General features: G+C 28.7%; 1 protein-coding gene across 3 annotated transcripts in view; it reads left to right on the top strand.

Moving 5' to 3' along the window:
- Positions 1-20917, top strand: part of Usp47 (ubiquitin specific protease 47) — a 109392-nt gene that overhangs the window by 24086 nt on the left and 64389 nt on the right. For all 3 annotated transcript variants that reach the window (XM_043052876.3, XM_043052877.3, XM_043052878.3), the window contains exons 7-11: positions 4073-4151; positions 7583-7649; positions 8160-8299; positions 10158-10247; positions 12631-12824. In XM_043052876.3, coding sequence (XP_042908810.1) covers positions 4073-4151; positions 7583-7649; positions 8160-8299; positions 10158-10247; positions 12631-12824 — 570 coding nt within the window. The remainder of the gene's footprint in view (positions 1-4072; positions 4152-7582; positions 7650-8159; positions 8300-10157; positions 10248-12630; positions 12825-20917) is intronic.

Raw genomic sequence — 20917 nt, 5'->3', positions numbered from 1 at the left:
AAAAAATCTAAATAAATATTTATATATGTGATTTTTTTTCTCTATAAATGTTTACTTTTGCCTGAGACAATTAAAAAAGAATTCATTTCATATTTGACTTACTGTTGATCATTTTTATATTTAGACCATACATTTAAGCATGAAAATCAACAGTGAGGATTGAAAAACTTTAAAAATACAAATTTTGTGGCATAAATTAAAATTGCACAAAAAATTGTAATTACTGTTTCTTCACTGAATCACAAGAAGGAATTTTTCTTTCTTTCTATGAATCAATAATTAATATGTTACTATAGGAAAAATATTTTGTTGAAAACTTAATATTTTCTTAAAAAAGAGATTAAATCTAGAATTTTGAAGAAATATTAAGAATTTTCGTAAGAATTTAAACTTTTTGAAAACATCTTTGTATTACTAATGTTTTTATATTGCATTTAGTAAGGATCCATTTTGTAAGCAAACACATAATTTATAACCAGAACTCTTGTTTATTATTTTAAAATGTATAACTGTGTATGAGGGCTTTTATTCCAAAAAGGACTAGTAATAAACTAAAAAACAATTTTTTTTAAAATTTCTCCACCACTTGCATTATAAATATTAAAAAACATAATAAATTTTGTTTGTACAATTAGTATATATCCTCTAAATTGTTTATGGTTTAATTGATATAGAAATTTACCTTGGTTGAATTTTTTAAATTACACATTATTTCCTTTCTTTTATATCTTGTGCATGTGACCAATAAAATTTTTCATCAGAACAGCACAGTTAAGTTTCAGTTAAATTTTAGTTTTATTCTTGTTCTTCTTTTATCACCTATATTTATACAATTCATCTGAAATATATTAAAAAAAAATATGTTAACAAGTAATTAATTTATATTTCTACAATAAGTAATTTTTTTAAAGTAACTAAGCTGTTATTTATACTAAAAATTTTTTTAAATAATAACTGACAAAAAATTATAAAATTTAGTTGTTAATTTTGTTACAATTATAACTTAAAGTGATTTAGCATTATTAGTGATTCTCAATAAGAGTAAAAAGATAACACAAAAAATTTCCAATCAATAATTTGAAAAAGTAAATTAAAATGCAGTTAAGATTCGAAAAAAAAATTATCTATTAAATTTTACTCTACAAAGTTTATATTTTGATTTTCTAAATCAAACTATATTTGAAACACAAAACAGAATTACCAACTAAATGCTTTTAAGTACACTATTTTAACTTTGTCCCAATAATATTAATAACAGTGATAGATTTGTTCTAAAGTTTTAAGATTTATTCTTATGTTTATTAACAATATTCTTATTATCCATTAATAATGTTTTTTTATTGCTGTTTACTGTCTGAGACAAAAAAAGAAACTAAATAAAATAAAATGAATCAAACACATTAAAAAAATTTCTTCTAATCGTGTAGTAATGATAGACCCTTAAGCAATTATTTTCCCCTTTTAAAAACATTTCTGGTTGGGACAGTAATTATAAAACAATGGTTTTTGTCAGCTACATGAACAACTATTTCATTTCCTCTATTAAAAATAAGTTGTTCCATTTTGTTCTAGTTTTTGTTTGCTTGCAATTTCTCAAATGGACATTCAATTGAGTGACTCAAAGATTTTTTAAGGTGAAATTAAGCTTATTGAACCTGCAAGAAATGATACTGCAATTAAAATTTACTGTTCTGTGTAACTTGATAGTTATACTTTCTTTAACTAAAGTTATCTATATTGTTTTATTGGCACTCTCCATACTCAGAGAGTAGTAATTATACAAAAGTTAGGGACATGTACAAAATTATGGGTAAAACAAGTTATTCTAAAGTTAATTGCCATGGTGACTTAGGTGATAGAGCCCTCGCCTCTCAGTGAGGTGAACTTTGCCACAGTGCAGACGTAAAATGTCCTCAGTGGTAGGCAGATGGTGGGTTAGAGTCCCTTTACTGTCGGGCTAATCATAGGATGTTTTTGTGGTTTTCTTCTACAGTGGCAATTTTCTCCTATTACTTGATCCAGGAGTTCCCCTGTCTTTTGGATTGGGTTCAAAATTTCAAAGCTAAAACGTTAAGCATTTGTAGTCATACAAAATAGAAGGAAAAATACAATAAATTTTGATAATTATGTATGTAAATATGTACATTTATACATATATATATATATATATATATATATATATATATATATATATATATATATAGAGAGAGAGAGAGAGAAAGATATAGAATAGTTACGGAAAATCCTATTTTCATCTCTGATTAGCTTACTATTTTGTCATTTTTTATCCATTTAAGATGTTTAATTAATTATGATCATTAGGAGCAAATAATGTGATTTCAATAAGTAAATAATTTCAAAAGAACTGTGCAAAAATAACTAAATTAATTTTTCTTTGTTTGACGAATGTATCAGTATTTGCATTGGTAAAACGTATTTATTAGTAAAAAAATAATAAACTCTCATTTTTTAAAAAAAAAATTATGTGTTAACATATTTTTCAAATATCTGCAGTAAAGTATTATGTACGAGGGCTTTTTTTTTTCCAACCTCCGATGGGCTGTAAAGAAAAGGCAGGTCAATATAAAAAAAAAGATTTTATTACCAAAAGTAATATACACTACAGCTTATTTCTCTACATAATCACCTTGACGATTAAGGCATTTGTCATATCTGTGAACAAGCTTTGCAATACCCTCTTCATAAAATGTAGCCACCAATGATTGGAAGTGAGTTGTGACGGTTTCTTTGAGCTCCACGTCAGTTTGGAAGTGCTGCCTTTCAAGCCATTGCTTCAGTTCAGGGGAAAGATGATAATCACTTGGTGCTAGGTCGGGACTGTATGGTGGGTGTTCGAAAATGTCCCAGTGAAATTGCTGAAGGAGTCGTTGGGTTACACGAGCGCTGTGGGGATGGCATTGTCCTGTATCAGAACAATTCCAGAAGTCTGTTCTGTTGAAAAGAAGATTGCCTCTTCGTTTGTTTTGAATAGCTCTCCGTAAGCGTCGTTATTGTGATTGTCGTTTCGTTTCGGGCGTGTCAAATTGAACCCATGTCTCATCACTATGCTAATATAGACTCATTAATTCACTGCCGCGCCTAATCGGAAGCAAAAATCTATTTATCACTCTCTTTTTTCTTTTATTTCTTACCTCAAATCTGTTTTAGCTGCATGGTTATAATAATTTTCAAAGTCTTGTTGGTGATTTGCGATCACCAAGTTATTTTTCAAACCTAATATTGATTATGAGGGGTTGGCTTTATTTTTGGCTATGTTATTTTTCGATAAATCACCAACCATGGATCTCTTCTCATGATTCTAACTGTCTTTTGGGAACAATTCAATTACTTTTTGATTAGGCATGTCATGGGTAATTTTTCTCCCGTGGCCTGTCCTTATTAATATTATTATGCAAAATTTATTTAACTGGAAGTCTTATAAAGTATAATTTTTGTATCTACAAATACTAAATAAAAGTTTTACATTAATTATGATCCAGTTATCATCTCCAACTGTCAAATTTCATCTTGTTTTCATCACAATCTTCAATTGGTCAATTATATCTTACAACCACACCTGATTTTCCCTCTTTACACTATAAATTTTTTTAATTATTATTTTCTTATGGGTGTTCCCTTAACGTCAATGGTTTTTCTGATTTGTTTTAAATTTTTAATGGAATAATATAAAAAAATTGGTTAATGAAGAAATAATAAATGTTTAAACAAAAAGAAATATCCGAAACTCACAATAAATCTTAGACGTTAGTAGCTAGTTTACTTTATTATTATTTCAAATATTTTTAATTCATTTCAGTGAATATATAAAACTACTAAGAACCTCATGATTGATAATATTTAGTGTAGACCATAATCTCGAATGTTAAACTTCTAAGAATGTCAAGTTCACCTTGCAGATGGGTCTTCAAGTGCAGATGAGTGGAAAGAGTATATTTTCAAGAAAGATTTTGTTTTATGTGAACCATTCATAAACTGAAATGACAGTTTTATCTGTTTGTGTCATTTATAATTTATTCTAGTTTCTTAAATCTATTGTGTTTGTTCTGCTCAGGTGGGAATTTGATGGTACTGAGGAAGACGGAACAAAGAGCATTCCTTATCAACTTCAAAGGTTGTTTTTATTGTTACAGGTTCGTCATATTTTACTTTATGGGTGTAGTTCATGGTTTATAACTTTTTTTGTAAAAAAAGTATAACAAAATAAAAATGCCTTGCTTAACTGATACTTTTTATATTAAGTGCTTCCTTTACCAATTTTTCAGAGGAAAAAAATGTAAAATATCATCATATTTTTTTATATTAATAAATACAAGGAACTAAAACAAAACATAATACACAAGTTTTAAGTTGAAAATTTATTTTTTTATATGTAAAAAACATTTGATTTACGATTAGTTTACTATCCCAAATTATCTTGGGCAAATGAAAAAAGTTAAATATTAGTTTTTATATGATAATTTGGTGACCCTACTTACGCCAAATTTGGCGGCCCTACTTACAGCAACCCTACGTGTTATACGTGGCTTTTAACAAAATAATACATGGTTTAAACAAAATAATATAAAAAAAAGTGCGTGGAGTCCCTCCGCGCGGAAAAAGTTAAACTTCGTAACCTGCGACGTTAATTGTAGAAGAATCGGCAGTCGTAGAAGGATCACTAGTTCTATTTAACGACTCTTTTTTCCTGCTCCCTATTAAATTATATGTGTATCAAAACAAATTAAAAAAGTATTTATAGAAACAAAAGTTTTATGACTTTTGTTCATTTTATGCTAGTGAGAACCAAACAATATGGAAATTAATGAGGGAAAACTGGATCCTACCACGTGATTTCCCGGCCAATAAAAATGTAGCGTTAAACGTTTAACGCATAAGAAGTATAACTTCAAAAACTGTATTTGTTATGAGAAATAATGCACTATGTGATGTCGAAATAATATGTAATCTAAGAGGTTATTAAAATATATGCTTATAATTTTGTTTATAAAATACTTTGTTTTATAAAAAAAATTGATTTCAATTTTTCCTACTTACGCCAAATTTGGCGATTTATGTGAATTTTGGCCTGGTTGCTCTAATACGTAAGTACCAATAATTTTTAAAACAAGGGACAACACAAAAGTGATAGTTTTCTAACGCCAGTGACGTGATCTGCCTTTTTTTTCTTCTTAACTCTCATTTTTTTCTATGTAAATTGAGGAACCATTGTATATACAATCAAACAAAATACATGTGCAGCAGCGTCCAACAGCATAACTCCCAAACAAAACTTGGCAAACTTCTAGTCACAACAAATCATCATTATTATTTTGCTTGCCGAGTAAAAGTGTGATAAAACAAAACGTACTGACAAATTTTGCTACGCCAGAGTTTTCTCGGGATAATAACTATTTGCAATATATACTTATCCAAGTTAACCTTGGGATAATCAGGGAAGTGGTTAATTTCAAATTATATATGAAAAAAAATTATTTATTGCAATATATACTTATATAAATTGCAATATATACTTATCCAAGTTAACTTGGGATAATCAGGGAAGTGGTTAATTTCAAATTATATATGAAAAAAAATTAACCTATGTATCATACAAACTGAGATATTAAATGTATTTCTGAGGGTTTTTACTGTTTGGGCATTCACAGTCTAAAAAGTAATTTTTAGAGAGCAATACCCCATAATATTTTGAGCAGTGAAATTTTAAATATGGGAGTAAGCTTCAACACTGTTATGTCTTATTTCTTATAATCTTAAGTATTATAGAATTATTGATTGATTATTTAACATTATTCAAATTTACTCCCAATTTTTGTACTGATTTAGATTGAAGTACCTAAAATAAGTGAACTTGCTTATAAAATATTGAAAATTTTATTTTTGTATGTCGTTTCCTCTTTAATTTTAGAGCATAAGATAACGTAAGTTACTGATTTTTTAAAAAGAAAGATTTGTTGTCTTTTTTTTTTTTTATAAAACAATTTATCAGTTTTAACAAAAATTTATGAGGAGCAATTTCAATCTTAATAAGATTCCAGAGCAGAAATACGCGTACATACCTGCCAAGTGCCCTGTTTTTTAACGAAAACTCCTGTATTTTACAACTATCTCCTGTTTACCCGTATATTCTCAAATTTCTCCGTATATGTTGAAGAAAATTGGAAGAAAAAAAATCAGTGATCAAATATTTACAAATAGCAAAAATACTTCTCTTATTTTTCAACAGATAGTGCTCTTGCTAGCACTGCAGTAATGTTGAGTGTTTATAGTTCAAGTAATTATAAATAATGGTTTAAAAAATATTCTTTTGATTAAGATTTATATATATATATATATATATATATATTTTACTGAACATAAATATTTTTATTATTTCCAATTTTGACTTTTATGGTTATGGATGATGTATCAAAATTTTACTTGTAGCCCAAAAAATGTCGCTAGTAAAATCTCTGTTATTTTATTTCTCCAATGCTGGCAGGTATGAATACAAGTCTAGATGCATATTGGCCAACCCTATTCTTGATTTTGGTACCCTTTGTGCTAGTCTATGTACAGATCTTTTCTCCAATTTGCATATGAGGACAAATATTATGAACTGTATTTTATTACAATAGCGGGAAGCCGTTTTTATTATATTTGCGTTTACCTAGGTTTTTTTCTTCTGGAGATCAAGTTGACTTATACCAGCTGCCTATCTATGCCCTGAATTTAAACCCCTTTGTTTTGCAACAACTTTAAAAAGGATACAAAACACACATTATATTTTAGTTATAAGAGCTACCATTGTCTCAAAAATTAATTATAGATTTATATGAAATATATTTATACAATATTTTTAATTGCGATGAATAATCTAGACCTTTTTGTTAATTTATTAAAATAATTAAATTTGTGCTGGTTAGGTGTATAAGAGTATTAATTAATCATAGCTGTCAGCTGTTCAGAATTTTTCGGATTTGTTTCTTTTTAAATCAAATCTAAAAATCTGATACTTCTATTAAAAAAAAAAATAATTTTTGTAAAATTGCAGTATTTTTGTTTTTAAATCAATTCCTTGTTCTGATCGCTGCAAACACGCTTTCTGTGAATATTGTGCAAGAGTAATTTTTAGTAGCTTTTTATTGGAAAATACTATAATTATTTTTTTAAAGATTTATTGTAGTATTTAAACACTTGCATGATAAATATTTGTTTATGATGTAGATTATAAATTACTTGTGTTTTATAATTTGGAGAAGAATAATTATATATTAATATGTAATGGTTGTTTTTAAGCTATTATACCGGTATTCCTAATTATAAAATATTAATGTTATAAATTTCCCGCAAAAGATAGTGATAATAGTTTTGTTTTACTAATTTACATAAGATATTTAAATATATGACTATTAATGCTATGATTTAATAGTTGAATTTTTGTCTTACTCTTATAATTGGTGCGTATAATTTTGTCACATATAGTGTTCCGAATTTTTTATTCCTAAAGTTGGCAGCTATGATGAATTAGTATTTATTTTCATTAAAATTTTTAAACTTATTTTCCCTTCCTTTCCTTATATAGACTTCAAATAAACCTGCAGTTGGTACAACAGAGCTTACAACTAGCTTTGGTTGGGATAGTAGTGAAGGTAAATTATGTTTTTATCAGTAATGCTTTGATTTTTCTTTTTAATAAGAATATTGTAATTTTTATTGTATATAGCCAGAGATAAAAGAATTGCAATTAAACTTATTTTTGGAGCAGTAGACAAGAATTTTTGTAAACAAAAGTACAAACTAAATAAAAGTATAATCTTATACTTTTAAAATAGTGCATCATACTTAGTATTATAAATAGTGTATCATACTCATAGTAATATTAGTATTTTTTCATCAATATTAAATTGATACCTATTAAGTATTCTTGTGTCATGAAATTCCATATGAACCAGCTGTCTCATTTCATGTAAAATGTGTGTAAATATTTTCTTATTTAAGAATTGCTTTTTTATTTTTGTTTGATTTTCCTTAAATAAGGTTATTCTTTAAATTGAAATTTCCTTTTTATTGTTTCATCTTAAACTTATCAACCATTTTTTTTATGTTGCTTGTATACTTATCAAACTACAGCTATTTTTATCCACATTTTTATTTTGTAGCCTGGCAACAACATGATGTTCAAGAGCTATGTCGTGTCATGTTTGATGCTTTAGAGCAAAAGTTCAAAAACACAGAACAAGCTGATCTTATTAGTCGTCTATATGAAGGAAAATTAAAAGATTATGTGAAATGCCTTGAGGTAAATATTTGAATATTTTTTACAATTATTTTAATTAAAAACTTAAGTCTATTTTTATTGAGTGGTAAAGATCATGTAAAATTTTACCTTCATGTTCTCTACGAGAAATGACCTATCTTTATATTTTATGTATGAACAGGATTGCCACTCCACAGGGAGAACAGGGAAAATACAGGGAATTTAAAAATCGCCTAATATAACAGGGAAGTTTGAGTTTTTCTTTAGAAACTGGGAAAATACAGGGAATTTTAGTTATTTTTATTTTTTTAAAAATGGTAACCACTCAATGTGCAATCTGTGGGATATTTAAGGATGATATTTCAGTTATATTAAACTAGTTCATTTACTATAGCATTTGTTTTAAATATGTTCAGCTGTTCCTTTTTTCCTTCAGTTTTTTCAGCAATTATAACTAGTATAGTTAGCCCAATACAGCTCATACTAGAGCACAGTGGTTATGTTTTTCTTTTTTAATTATATTGTGTATAATATGTACAGGGGAAACACAGGGAATTTATTTTCAAGATTTGAGTGGCAACCGTGATGAAATAAATTTCTTAATTGTATTGTACTCAAATTTTGAAACTTTAAATGTTTCCTTTAGTGTACTTCCCTTCATTCAGTGTTTCAAAATGCATCCTAGGCTCTGCAAGTGACCTCCCACATTTCATTTATCATTCAGTTCCTCCTCTAGTTCAGTTCGTTTTAAATTGAACTGTGTCATTTAGTTTAGTTAAACAATAATTTAATAAAAAAATTACAAGGGGTGACTAATGTTTCAGGTGGTAGCTAAAACTTAAAAATCCATTTCAGATGCTTATAAAGAGAGACAGGAGAATTATGTCCATTTAGTGTTTTCTTCAGACCTAAATAATAATATCAGTAAAATCATTGTAAGCAGTTTAGTCATATTTTATTTGTTTCAAACATTAAAAAAATTCATTGAATAAATTCTATTTTGATTTTTGGCAAAATGTCCTAAAATTAATTGATGTCTCTTTAGTACCCGCTATTGTTGAGATTTCTTGGATCAATAAATAAGTATAAATCCCCACTTAATTTAATCAAAGTTTCTTTTGTTAAAAATGTTTTAGATTACATATTATTTTGTAGTAATCATTTGTAAGCTGTGCAAACTTTCTGACCTATTTCTTATGAAAAAAGTTATTTATTTTTGTTAGTAATACTTTTGTACAATTTTTATGTTTAAGATCTTTCAATGCTGTTTGAAATTTTCTAATATTTTTTAATATTATCTTTAAATGCAGCGGCTATAAAATAGTGCATGAAATGCATTAGAAATGGCGTATGTTTTAGGTTACCAATTATTTCCCTGTAATGGTATGTAATTTGGGTAAAATTTGGTGTTGAACTTTAAATCCTGACGAAATAAAATGCTCGGAAACCACAAAATAATGTAAGTACCGCTGAAAACAATTTTCCGGAAACGTAAAATCCCCGGGGGAAAGGTGCATGAAAAAACTATGCATTGCGTTCTACATGTTAACAGTGATCCTCGTGCGAAACCATGATTTCTGATTAAATTCGCTCTTTGCCATTTAACATCACAAAACGAACATTATTTTTGATATAATCAAGAGGGTCTTTGTCAGTGTGTTTAACAGCGTTAGAAAAGACAAAGATCCTTGCATGTTAAATCGCGAGCATCTTCTTATATTGGCCACTTAAATCAGATTTCTGTTGCTTGAAAAAGTTTTAAGATATCACTAACGATTGTAAAAGAATCAAAATTTTTCAAAATGATTAAAGAAAAATGTGATTTTTTTTTAAAAAATTTAGTTTGTTGAATGTTGCTATATTGTATGCTCACCATATGCTATTTTTTTCTTTTTCTTAGTGTGGATATGAGAGTGCCAGAGAAGACACTTTTCTTGATGTTCCTTTAGTCGTTCGTCCATTTGGATCTAGTCAGGCTTATGCCAGTGTGGTAAAGGAATTTAGTATTTGTTGTTTTTTTAGTAATCATCTAAGAAAAATCTTTAATTTTTAAATGTCATATGTGTTAGCAGTTAGAACTGCTATAATATATTTCATTCTAGTACCATTAAACTAATTTATTTCTGTATCACTGTTGTGTAAGCAAATTTTAATGATACACTTTAAATTGTTTATAAGAAGGCACATTCAAAAGCTTTACAGAAAGAAATATTTCTTAATAGAATTTTTCATTGTGTTTTAAAAGAAAGTGGGATTAACCCTTTAACGGGCCATTTAGTTCTAGTAATGGTAAAAAAAAGTATTTTTGGAATTGAAATTGTTATAAGAATAGTAATTGATATAAGAAAAAAAAACTCATTTAGTTTATAAAAATGCACTTTTTTTTGGTGGTAAGTATATTTAACTCAAGCTATTAGAAATTTATTGACTTTTATTTTTATTTATAAAATAAATTTTATAAATACTACAATCTTCAAAAGGAATTATGCATTTTATAACTTTTATCCGTTTTCTTAAACCAACAAATGGAAACCTTATTCATTTAGTTAAAAAGTTCACCATAGACCAGGAGTGATTGTATTCCGGGCGTACCCCGGAATTCCGGTTTTTTCGTATCATTCTCCCGAATCTAAAAACTAGAAGAGGTGATTTTTCCCGCAAACATTCGCAGAATTTAGTGATCTCAAGACCATGATTTTTTAAGAGACGATTTATAATTCGCGGACTTCTTCGAATTAAAAACTTATGTTCCGACGAAATTTTAAAACTTACCCACTAACAAGGCGTTAACATAGAAATTATTCTACCGTCAATTTGATTTGGCTGATATTTTGGTTGTGTCGGTATCTGCTATTATCGCGATTCGTATTGACGTTTTTGTAATATCAAACAGATTTTCGTATTTACCTGATTTAAGAGTTACATGTTTCGATTCGTATTCACCCGATCCAAAAATTATGCATTGTGATTCGTATTTACGTAATTTAAAAATTCAATATCGCAGTTTGTTGAGTTTTTAAAATCCTATATCGCGATTCATATTCACGCTATTTTAACATTTAAAATAGCGATTCATATTCAAGTTTATTCTTGAATTATTACTATAAAGGTGTGATATTCTTTATTAGTAGGTAATTTAATTATAAATGCTAGTTTAAAAAATTATGTTAAATAAGAAACATGTTTGTGGTGTATAAATTGACATCGATTTTTTGCTCATAAAACTTTCAAGGTTTTTCACTTAGTGTCACAATCACCCCTGATAGACTTTAAAAATTGGTGGTAAGTATACTTACCATGGCTTTAGAAAGGGTTAATACTTTTATAAATTGCAATTTGTTTTCCAAAGGAATTTTTAAAAAATTTACGCAATACCCCGGCCATTGGAAAAACCTAGAAATATCTTCTGTGTAAACCTCCCCAGACACAAGTCAATACTTCTCACAACTAGGACTGGGTGATGCAAGAAATTTTATATTGAGATATATCCTCGGTTAGACATCGTTCTATAGTCATGTAGCTTAAATTCAAAAAATATTCAGTTTGAATCAAAATTTCACAATCAGAAATCTAAAATCCATCAAAAAGAAATAAAATAAAACAAAAGAAAATGTTAATTCTAAAAAAATACTTCTGTAACATTATTAGCATTACCTAATTTTCGAATTATATAGATGAATTGACTTCAGACCGATGTCTTAAAGTAAAAACAACCACAAGCTTTGTTTTAATTTTTTTTTAAAAATTGAAAATGACTTAAGATTTAATGATAATGTATGTGTTGATTCGATGATCTGTGATATAATTATTTATTGCCTAGTCCTATTTGCTACTTTTACACGAACAACGTACTGGTATCGTATCTCAGCCATTTAAGCCCTCTTTGTTCTACAGTAGCTATTCTGATTTTAATCATACCTTGTTGTGCAAACACTTTTCTATTTAATGTTGTTGAACTCTAATAGGCTGTACATGGAGAGTTATGGAAAGACAATTTAAAAAAAAATTCTTTTAACCTTATTTCTAGATTTTACCACCTTTATGAGCAAAAAACTAAATTACAAACTCCACCCACGCTTACTGAATAAAGTTTGCTACTTTGTCCCATTTTGTTTTTTGCTTTCTAACTATGTTACTCAAATTTTCAGAACTTTCATATTGAACTCAATTAAAAGAATTTATTTTGCATTAAACAAAATTTAGATTTTAATTCATTTTATATAAATAGGAAATTCCTTGAAGAAATCTTTTCTTTGCTTAAATTTATCTTTTAATTCAAATTTAATATATTTCTCTGCTACATTTTTCGTCCTTGCATCTTAAAATATTTTATTTTCAGAAAAAATAGTTTCAATCTTGGCATGTTTTTTCAGGGAGAAGCACTGAGGGCTTTTGTCACGCCTGAAATCTTACAAGGCTCTAATCAGTATTTTTGTGAACATTGCAACAAGAAGTGTGATGCCCACAAAGGGTTGAAATTCATAAAGTTTCCTTATCTCTTGACGTTGCAGTTGAAACGTTTCGACTTTGATCCTGTCACTATGCATCGTATCAAATTAAATGACAGGTATTCTGATTTTAATGTTATTTCATCATTTTTTAGGTACAATTATGCTTATCACATAAAAATAAATGTTTTATCAAAATATGATATTTACTACAGTAGAACCTCGTTAATGCAAAATTGTAGAGACTATCATAATTATTTCTTGTTAAACAAGTTTTGTTTTATCCGTTACACCATGAAAACTATTATGTATTATTAATACAATACATGTTATCTATTAAATTAATGTAAACAAACAATACTATTATGAGCCAAACAAATAAAATAAGCTTAAAAGTTTTTTATTCCGAAATGAAAACAGAAAAATAAAGAGTATTTCTTTCCTTTTTGACAGGGTTGGGTTTTTGACGTCAAAAAGTGGTTTTTGATATGACAAGGGTATAATACTGGTTTAAACCGTCAAAAACCCGTCAAGAATGTCAAAAACTGAAGTTTGCCAAGAAAATATATAAACTTCAAAACTACCAACAGTTGCCATGCATTATATTGAAATTTAATTATACTATAGGTAATCAGCAGGTTTTAAAATATTTTTTAATTAAAATTAAGGTAAAATAACAGATTTAAAATCTCAGAAATTTATATTCAAATGCATGTGCAGAAAAATTTTGCACAAAAATTGTTTAAATATTTATATTTAAAAATTTTTTTTTCTTCTTTTTGATACTTAAGAAAATTAAAAGTTTATTACTATGCATTTTTGACATATAAGGAACATATAACTAATATTTATAAGGAACTTACAAGTTATGTTGTATAAATACAAACTTGATATAAGATACAAGTGTATAAAATTTTTTTTTTAATGTTATACCGAATATCTTTATTATCCAGTATGTTAATTTGAATTTAAAAGTAGTTATATTTATGAATAATGATAAATATAATTCATATTGTTTATTATATTTATTTATAATTATTACACTTATCATTTTAAAACAATTTTTATCTCTTAATTTTCTTTTCTCCACGTGTATTAAGAATACAAATAATGCATATCTCGAAAGCAAGAAGTAATTATTCAACAGCTGAATATTTAGATATTCAACAAAACTATATCGTATTCAGCAAAATGAAATTCACAAGTATTTGGATAAACTAAATTTTCAGCATAGTAAATGAATAGGCTGAATATACTGTAAATCGACACTAACTACTCTGTGTATTTAACAGAAAGCACTTAAATTTGTATTGTCTTATGTTAAAAAGATTATTAAGAAGATTTAAAAGAATATTAAAAAGATTTTTCTTTAAAAGAAGATGCCTAATGTACAAAACTGCTAATGTTTATCTTTAAAAATGTCTAATTTTTAGTATAATCTATACTATACACTAAATTTGGTTAAAAATAAATTTCTTAATAATATCACTGCAGATTTTCAATAACACATGAAAACGAATACATAATATTACAAAAGATGTGAGTTTTCAAAAGTACAAGATTTTGGTTACTATTCAAAATATAAGTGTTTCTTCAAAATTTTAAATTTATTTTTTCTAGAACATATTTAGAAACACTATCCTTTAAAAAATATATAAATTTTATGTATTAATTAAATTTCACATATGAATATAGGTTTTTGACATTTTCGACATTTTTGACAGTGAGGTTTTTGACGTGACGGTTTAAACCATGGTTTAAACTGTCAAAAACTGTCACATGTCAAAAACCTGCCAACCCTGCTTTTTGATAAACAAGAAATGTATCTTTCGAGTATAATTCTGCAGAAAAAAAGAAGAAAAAATTATTTGCTTTTGTATTTTTTCAGCTATTTTATTGCTTTAACTCTTTCTTTACTTTGTTTTTTAAATTTAAAATTTATAACTACGAAGATGTAGAGTATAACAGTTTTGGTTATACCTATCTGCCCTGTTACGGTTGGGTATAGAATAAAAATGAAAAAGTTGCAAAAAATGATAACAATTTAGAAAGAGAAAAACTAAAAATTAATGGCCGGGTGAAACATAGTTAGTGGTACATTTACGAAGTTTGGCTAACCCAGAAAAATAGTAATTTTTTCCAAAAAAAAGTTCCAGAAGATAACAAATGTATTCTACAGAAAACATACCTTTCTATCCATAAAAAGATATCCAGTCCTGGATCAGAGATGAGTTTACAAAGAAAATCTCCAACAATCTGTGGTTACCTTCTAGGAAATCCAGATGAATAAGTCACTATTAAAACAGTTATTTCAAACTAAAAAAAACTCTTTATTTTGAGGATCCATACTTAACGGCAAAAATAGTATCCAATACACAGTCTCAGGTGGAGAAGTGGGTGAAGGGTAATAAATTCAGGAACACGGAACTTTGGATGAAACTGGCTTAGACGAGATCAAATTCAGATTTGCATGTTGGGTAATAAATTCAGGAACACGGAAATTTTGGATGAAACTGGCTTAGACGAGATCAAATTCAGAACTGCATGTTGACGATCACTCTCCTCCATCTTAGAGATCAACTTTATCCATTAATCAATAAGTGATAACCGGTAGCCAAGGTGTTAGCAGCAATACCGACAGTTGAAGCACACTCCCGGATTTTGGGATTCTTGATAAGAAATCATCCATCGCAACAGTTCTCTCAAAATTGAAGATAACATTTTTGTTCTTATGAATAAGATTTTTATGATCTGCTATCAAAAATTCGGAAATTTTGATTGGAAGGCATATTGAAGCCACTATATTAGCAAAACAGGCAGTCAGTGGAATTTTTTCTATGGCTGAAGAAAAGGTTCATCTCATAAATGAGAAACTACACAAGAAAAATGGCAAAGGAGACGCCATCCTCACCTCCTAACGAGGACAGGATAAAATAAATCACGCAACAGCGCGACGTGGAGTATGATACTCTCGAATTTTCGAATGCCATCGTCATCTTTCGCGCGCTCTTTTTATAAGAAACAAAAACTTAATGGTTGAAGTTGTAGTGCATGTTGTGCAAGTTAAAGTTAAATTATCTAAAAATCACGAGTTGAGACGAAAAATTGATTATACGTTAAAAGTTACGGTTGAGAAACACAACATACACGCGGAGATGAAAGATGCCGACAACCAGTGGAATTCTCAGAAAAAAAAGGGTGGAATGTTCTCGAAATAAAGGGGCTCTTCAAGGAGCTGGTAAGGAATTTTAGGGGGAGAAAGTCCAAATTGCGCTACCGCTTAAGGGGCTAAAGAAAGATGATGAAATAAAAAAATGTTTTTTTGTTTTTGCCAAAAAAAGATATTAATCCAAAAAATTTATAAATGAAATTAAGTTCTAACAGCCTGAAACTCCAGTTCACCACTTCTCCACTTACAAATAGTCAGATGTTTACATAACAATCTATATATCAAAACTTTTGATAGTAAGAGTCTGAAATGAGAAAAGCTGTGCCTCAAACATAAGACATACAAAGAACTAGTAACACATAACGACACATACATATAAGCAGCTTTACATGGCTGCATCTTGATTAGTGAAATGGCCAAACAATGTTAATTGTTTGATAAATGGACGAAAAAAAAAACACAAAACAATCTTAATTGTTTGCTAAATGAAAACAAACATTTTGACACAGTATCGTCAACACATGTACTATAAATTAAACTTAAACAACATATGACTTGATGCATGTGAATGCCTATACGTGGAATAACACCCGTATAAAAAAATTCAGGCTACATGAAGTAGACTGAGAAAATCTTCTCCAAATAAAATAACATTAAGGAGGTTAAATGATAATTGATTATTCAAAAAAAAAAATCTCACTTAGTAATAGTGGAAAAACAATTTTTTGAGGTAAAGGACATTAACTCAAATTATTCCTTGTAAGAAGGAATTGAAAAAAAATTGATTTGTTTGCTGGAATTTATTATAAAAAAATTGACAAATTGCAAACAAACGAAAAAAAATCAGGCTACCATTGTAGACTGACAATACTCCGAGCTTAAACGAAAAAAAAAAAAAAAACTTTGTACAACATTTTGTACATCAATCCATTAAGTAAATTTTGAGAAAAAAAAAATTGAAACCAATCGAACAAGATTGATAAGTAGTAATCCGAGTTAAAACGACAAAAAAATTTAGTACACATCAAAATGTATACCTGAAACAAATCAAAGTCATTAGTGAGAGCAATAAGTGCATAAAAATTATTAATTTAAGACTTGAAGAAAGTTAAAAAAAATTTGCAATTAAATTTACTAGTTGTAACAGGAAAAGCCTAGGCAAAACATTAAACTTAACAAAAACTGCAAGGAATTTTAACACTTAAAAAAAACAACAAATTGACTCACAGAACTTTGACCAAAAAAAACCTGCTAAAACAAAACAAAAACAAACAAGGCCTTGACACATTGCTTACAAAAAGCATTACCTAACAAAAATTGCTGAACAATATACAATTAACAAACTCAGCATCAACAATTTGTATAAAACAACATAACACAAAACAATAAAAAATCATAACAACCGTTGTGACACCTTGAGATGTACAATGAGGTGTACTTTTATACATTACTAATGCAAAGAGAATTCACACTCTGCAAAAATCCAAAAAAATTTGTATGTAATAATAGTGACTTATGACATACTAGAAAAGGAAAAAAAAATACTGTACAGAACTACAGGGTCGAAAAACAAAAAAATTGGCATTCGAAAATCAGACGTCATTAATTAATTACAATTATGTGTTTAAGTAATTTAAAAAAATACAAATATTACCATGAAATATTTGTTAAAAAAAATTGCAATCAGTTAGACATGAACAACCAAACACGAACCCATACTTATAAGTTTGTAGAGTCGCAAAAAGGAGGGCACTGCTCATCATCCACCATACAAACCATATCACAATTTGAATACCTCATTCAATTCAAAAAAATGTTAGAATTATTGACAAAATTAGTTACAAAAACTGTATATCAAAAAAAATTTAACCAAAAAATCACTGGTATTGCCTGACAAGTACTACAGGATCCCGATGTTCCGCGGATATGACGGCCAGCATCATATACACCGATACCCAAATAACACCCATCACACATATCAATGTTACATTCAAACAAATTTAATTAGAAAAAAATTATTTACTTAAATTGTAAGGACAAGCCTTAGGGAGAGTGATATCCTTATCAATTACACTAGGGGAGGTATCCAAAGAGGGATGAAAAGCAAATTTTGCCTCCTATGAGGACATAGACGTAAACGGTCTATATGAACAGTTAGTTTAGGTGCCTTCGTATTGTCCAAAAGTTGGATTACATAATCCACATCATTAAATTTTGACAAAATAGTAAACGGACCATCAAATTTAGGTTTAAACACATTAGTATGTTTTAAGTAGACAATATCACCAATATTTAGTGATCTTAATTTTGCTTTCGCACCTTGTCTCGAATTTTGTTTGACTTGTGCTCGTTCAGAATTATGGTAAGCATTTTCATATGCAATATTGAGTTCATTCAAGGTCTCCAATAAATAGTGAGATTTATCCAAATGTATTGGTTCAACACTAGTTTCAAAACAATCAAAAATTAAAGCCAAATTACGACCAAAATGAAGTAAGTTAGGGGTGAATTTGGTTGAAGAGTGAATTGAACCATTGTATATATTTTGGTGAATTAATAAGCTGGTTGCAAATGACACACCTTTCTCATGTAAAGTTAAAACAGAAGACTTAATAGCTTGATTAATGCGTTCACTCATTCCATTACTTTGAGGATGAGCAGCACTGCTATGGGCTAATTTTATGCCTAACTTTTTATTGATTAATTCAAAAACCTCAGCTTTAAACTGAGTGCCTAGATCTGTTAATAGGTATAACATTCTACCATAATGAGTAATATAATTCATTAAATGTTTAGAAACAGTCTCAGTGGTTAAATTGACTAGTTGGTTTAAAATTAAATGTCTAGAGAAATGATCTATGAAAGTTAAAATATATCCACAATTCTTAATGGGTCCTACAATGTCCATTGAGACAAATTGTCCAGGCCTCTGAGGTAGCCACATTGATTTTAAAGGAGCAGGCTTGCTCGCAGACTGTTTATGTTTAATACATAATTCACAAGACTTAACATAATTACAGGTATCACTGTAACAACTTTTCCAAAAATATCTTTTAGACACAAGCTCATACGTCTTTTGAATACCAGAATGGGAAACATGACAAATATTTAACACCTTAGATTTTAATGAATTTGGAACTACAATTCTGTGTTTATGAGGAAAAACCTCAGTGGCATACATTAATATACCATCATTTAAAAAGAAATGTTCAGTCTTAGATTGATTAATTAACGTGGGATTGTTTAAAAGAGAAATAATTTCCTGAATATTTTGATCTTTACATTGTTCCGATTTAAATGTGTCTAAAGAAATTTCAAGAGGGGAGTCATTATTAGTTAAAGTATGAATTACATGGTCTTCATTTATATCAGTAAAAGGTAAAATTAGTTCAGAATCATTACTATTTAAAGCAGGTTGACAAAAATTAGGATCAGGAGAACGACTAAACCAGTCGGCTAACACATTCTCATGACCAGGTATATGTATAAACTCAAAAGTATATTCACTCAAAGCAAGCAACCAACGTGTGATAATATCAGCAGGTGATGTAACCTTGCGATAATGTTTTAGGGGTTTACTATCACTCAGAATTGTAAAATTTCTATTATAGAGGTAAGATTTAAATGCTGTAACACCCTTAAAAATTGCATATAGCTCCAATGTGATGGCGGGATAGTTTTCCTCAGACTTGGACAAAGCCTTACTAAAAAAAGAGACAGGGCGAAGAGATCCTTCATGCTCCTGCATCAAAACTGCTGAAATGCCTAATTTGCTCGCATCAGTATTTAGGAAAAACGGTTTACTGAAGTCGGGTAACTGAACAAAAGGTTTCGAAAAAAATGCATTCTGTAATGCATCAAATGCCCGCTGCTGTTCGTCATTCCATTTAAATTTAGATTGCTTTGTAGCAACTTTAGTTAACACAGCAATTAATTGCGCGAAATTTGGAATTAAATGGCGATAAAAGCCACACACACCTATAAACTTCTTAACCTGTTTGGCATTACGAGGGGTAGCAAATGAAGTAATTTTGGCTATATTGGATGAAGTAGGGGTTATACACTTATGGGAAATTACAAAGCCGAGATATTCAACAGAATCTTTAAAGAAAGAACATTTATTAGGAGCTAAAGTTAAGTTGTATTTAGTTAAAATTTTAAGTAACGCTGATATTTTATTAGTCATTTCCTCAAAGGAATTTGCTCCGATTAGGAAATCGTCTTGATAAGCGTGGATACCTTTAATACCCTCAGTATTTAATTCCTCAATAATTAGGTCTACTAAAGCCTGGAAAGTACTCGCTGCCGTTTTGAGGCCAAAAACGAGTCGTCTATTAGCGAAGGATCCAAAAGGAGTAGTGAAAGTTAGTATGTCCTGTAGGTGTTCAGGAAGCATAACCTGCCTATAGGCTTCTCGAATATCACACTTTGTGAAAAATTTATATGAAGAAATTTCATTAATTATAGTGCTTATTTTAGGCAAAGGGTAAGTGGAGCTTTCTACCACTGCATTAAGTAATCTTAAGTCCAAAGCTAAACGATACTTAGGTTTTCCCTGACTATTTTCTGAGTTTTTCTTTTTGACTAAGACTAGTGGAGCAGCCCAATGGCTAACATGCCTATGAATAATCCCGGCTTCCACTAATTCATCTAATTCTTGTTTAATGTCATCCCTTAAAGCATATGGAATTTCAAATGGTAAGGTTTTTATTGCATTGTCATTTTTCAATGTTAAAGAGGGAACTACACGATCAGTACATCCTAAAGTTTTTATGGTTTTAGAAAATGCAGCAACATTTTCCAATAAAATGTTTTGAAGAATTAATCTTTGATCAGTGTCTAAATGTGCTAAATCAAAATCAGTAGATTTTAGTTCATCTTTTCTTAAATTTAAAATATCCTGAGAAGCAGTAATTAAATTACACTGTTCTAGATGAGTACAATCATTTAAATCTACATTATTACCATCATTACTATTTTGGACAACAAAATTACAAATAATATTACCTATATTCAAGCCTTTATTTAAATGAACAGTGTTAT

This window comes from Parasteatoda tepidariorum, chromosome 1 (genome assembly GCF_982258835.1).
Source record: "Parasteatoda tepidariorum strain Cologne lab strain chromosome 1, Ptep-v5.0, whole genome shotgun sequence".
Lineage (NCBI taxonomy): Eukaryota > Metazoa > Arthropoda > Arachnida > Araneae > Theridiidae > Parasteatoda > Parasteatoda tepidariorum.
The sequence above is the reverse complement of the archived record's forward strand: the minus strand, read 5'-3'. Positions and strand labels throughout refer to the sequence as shown.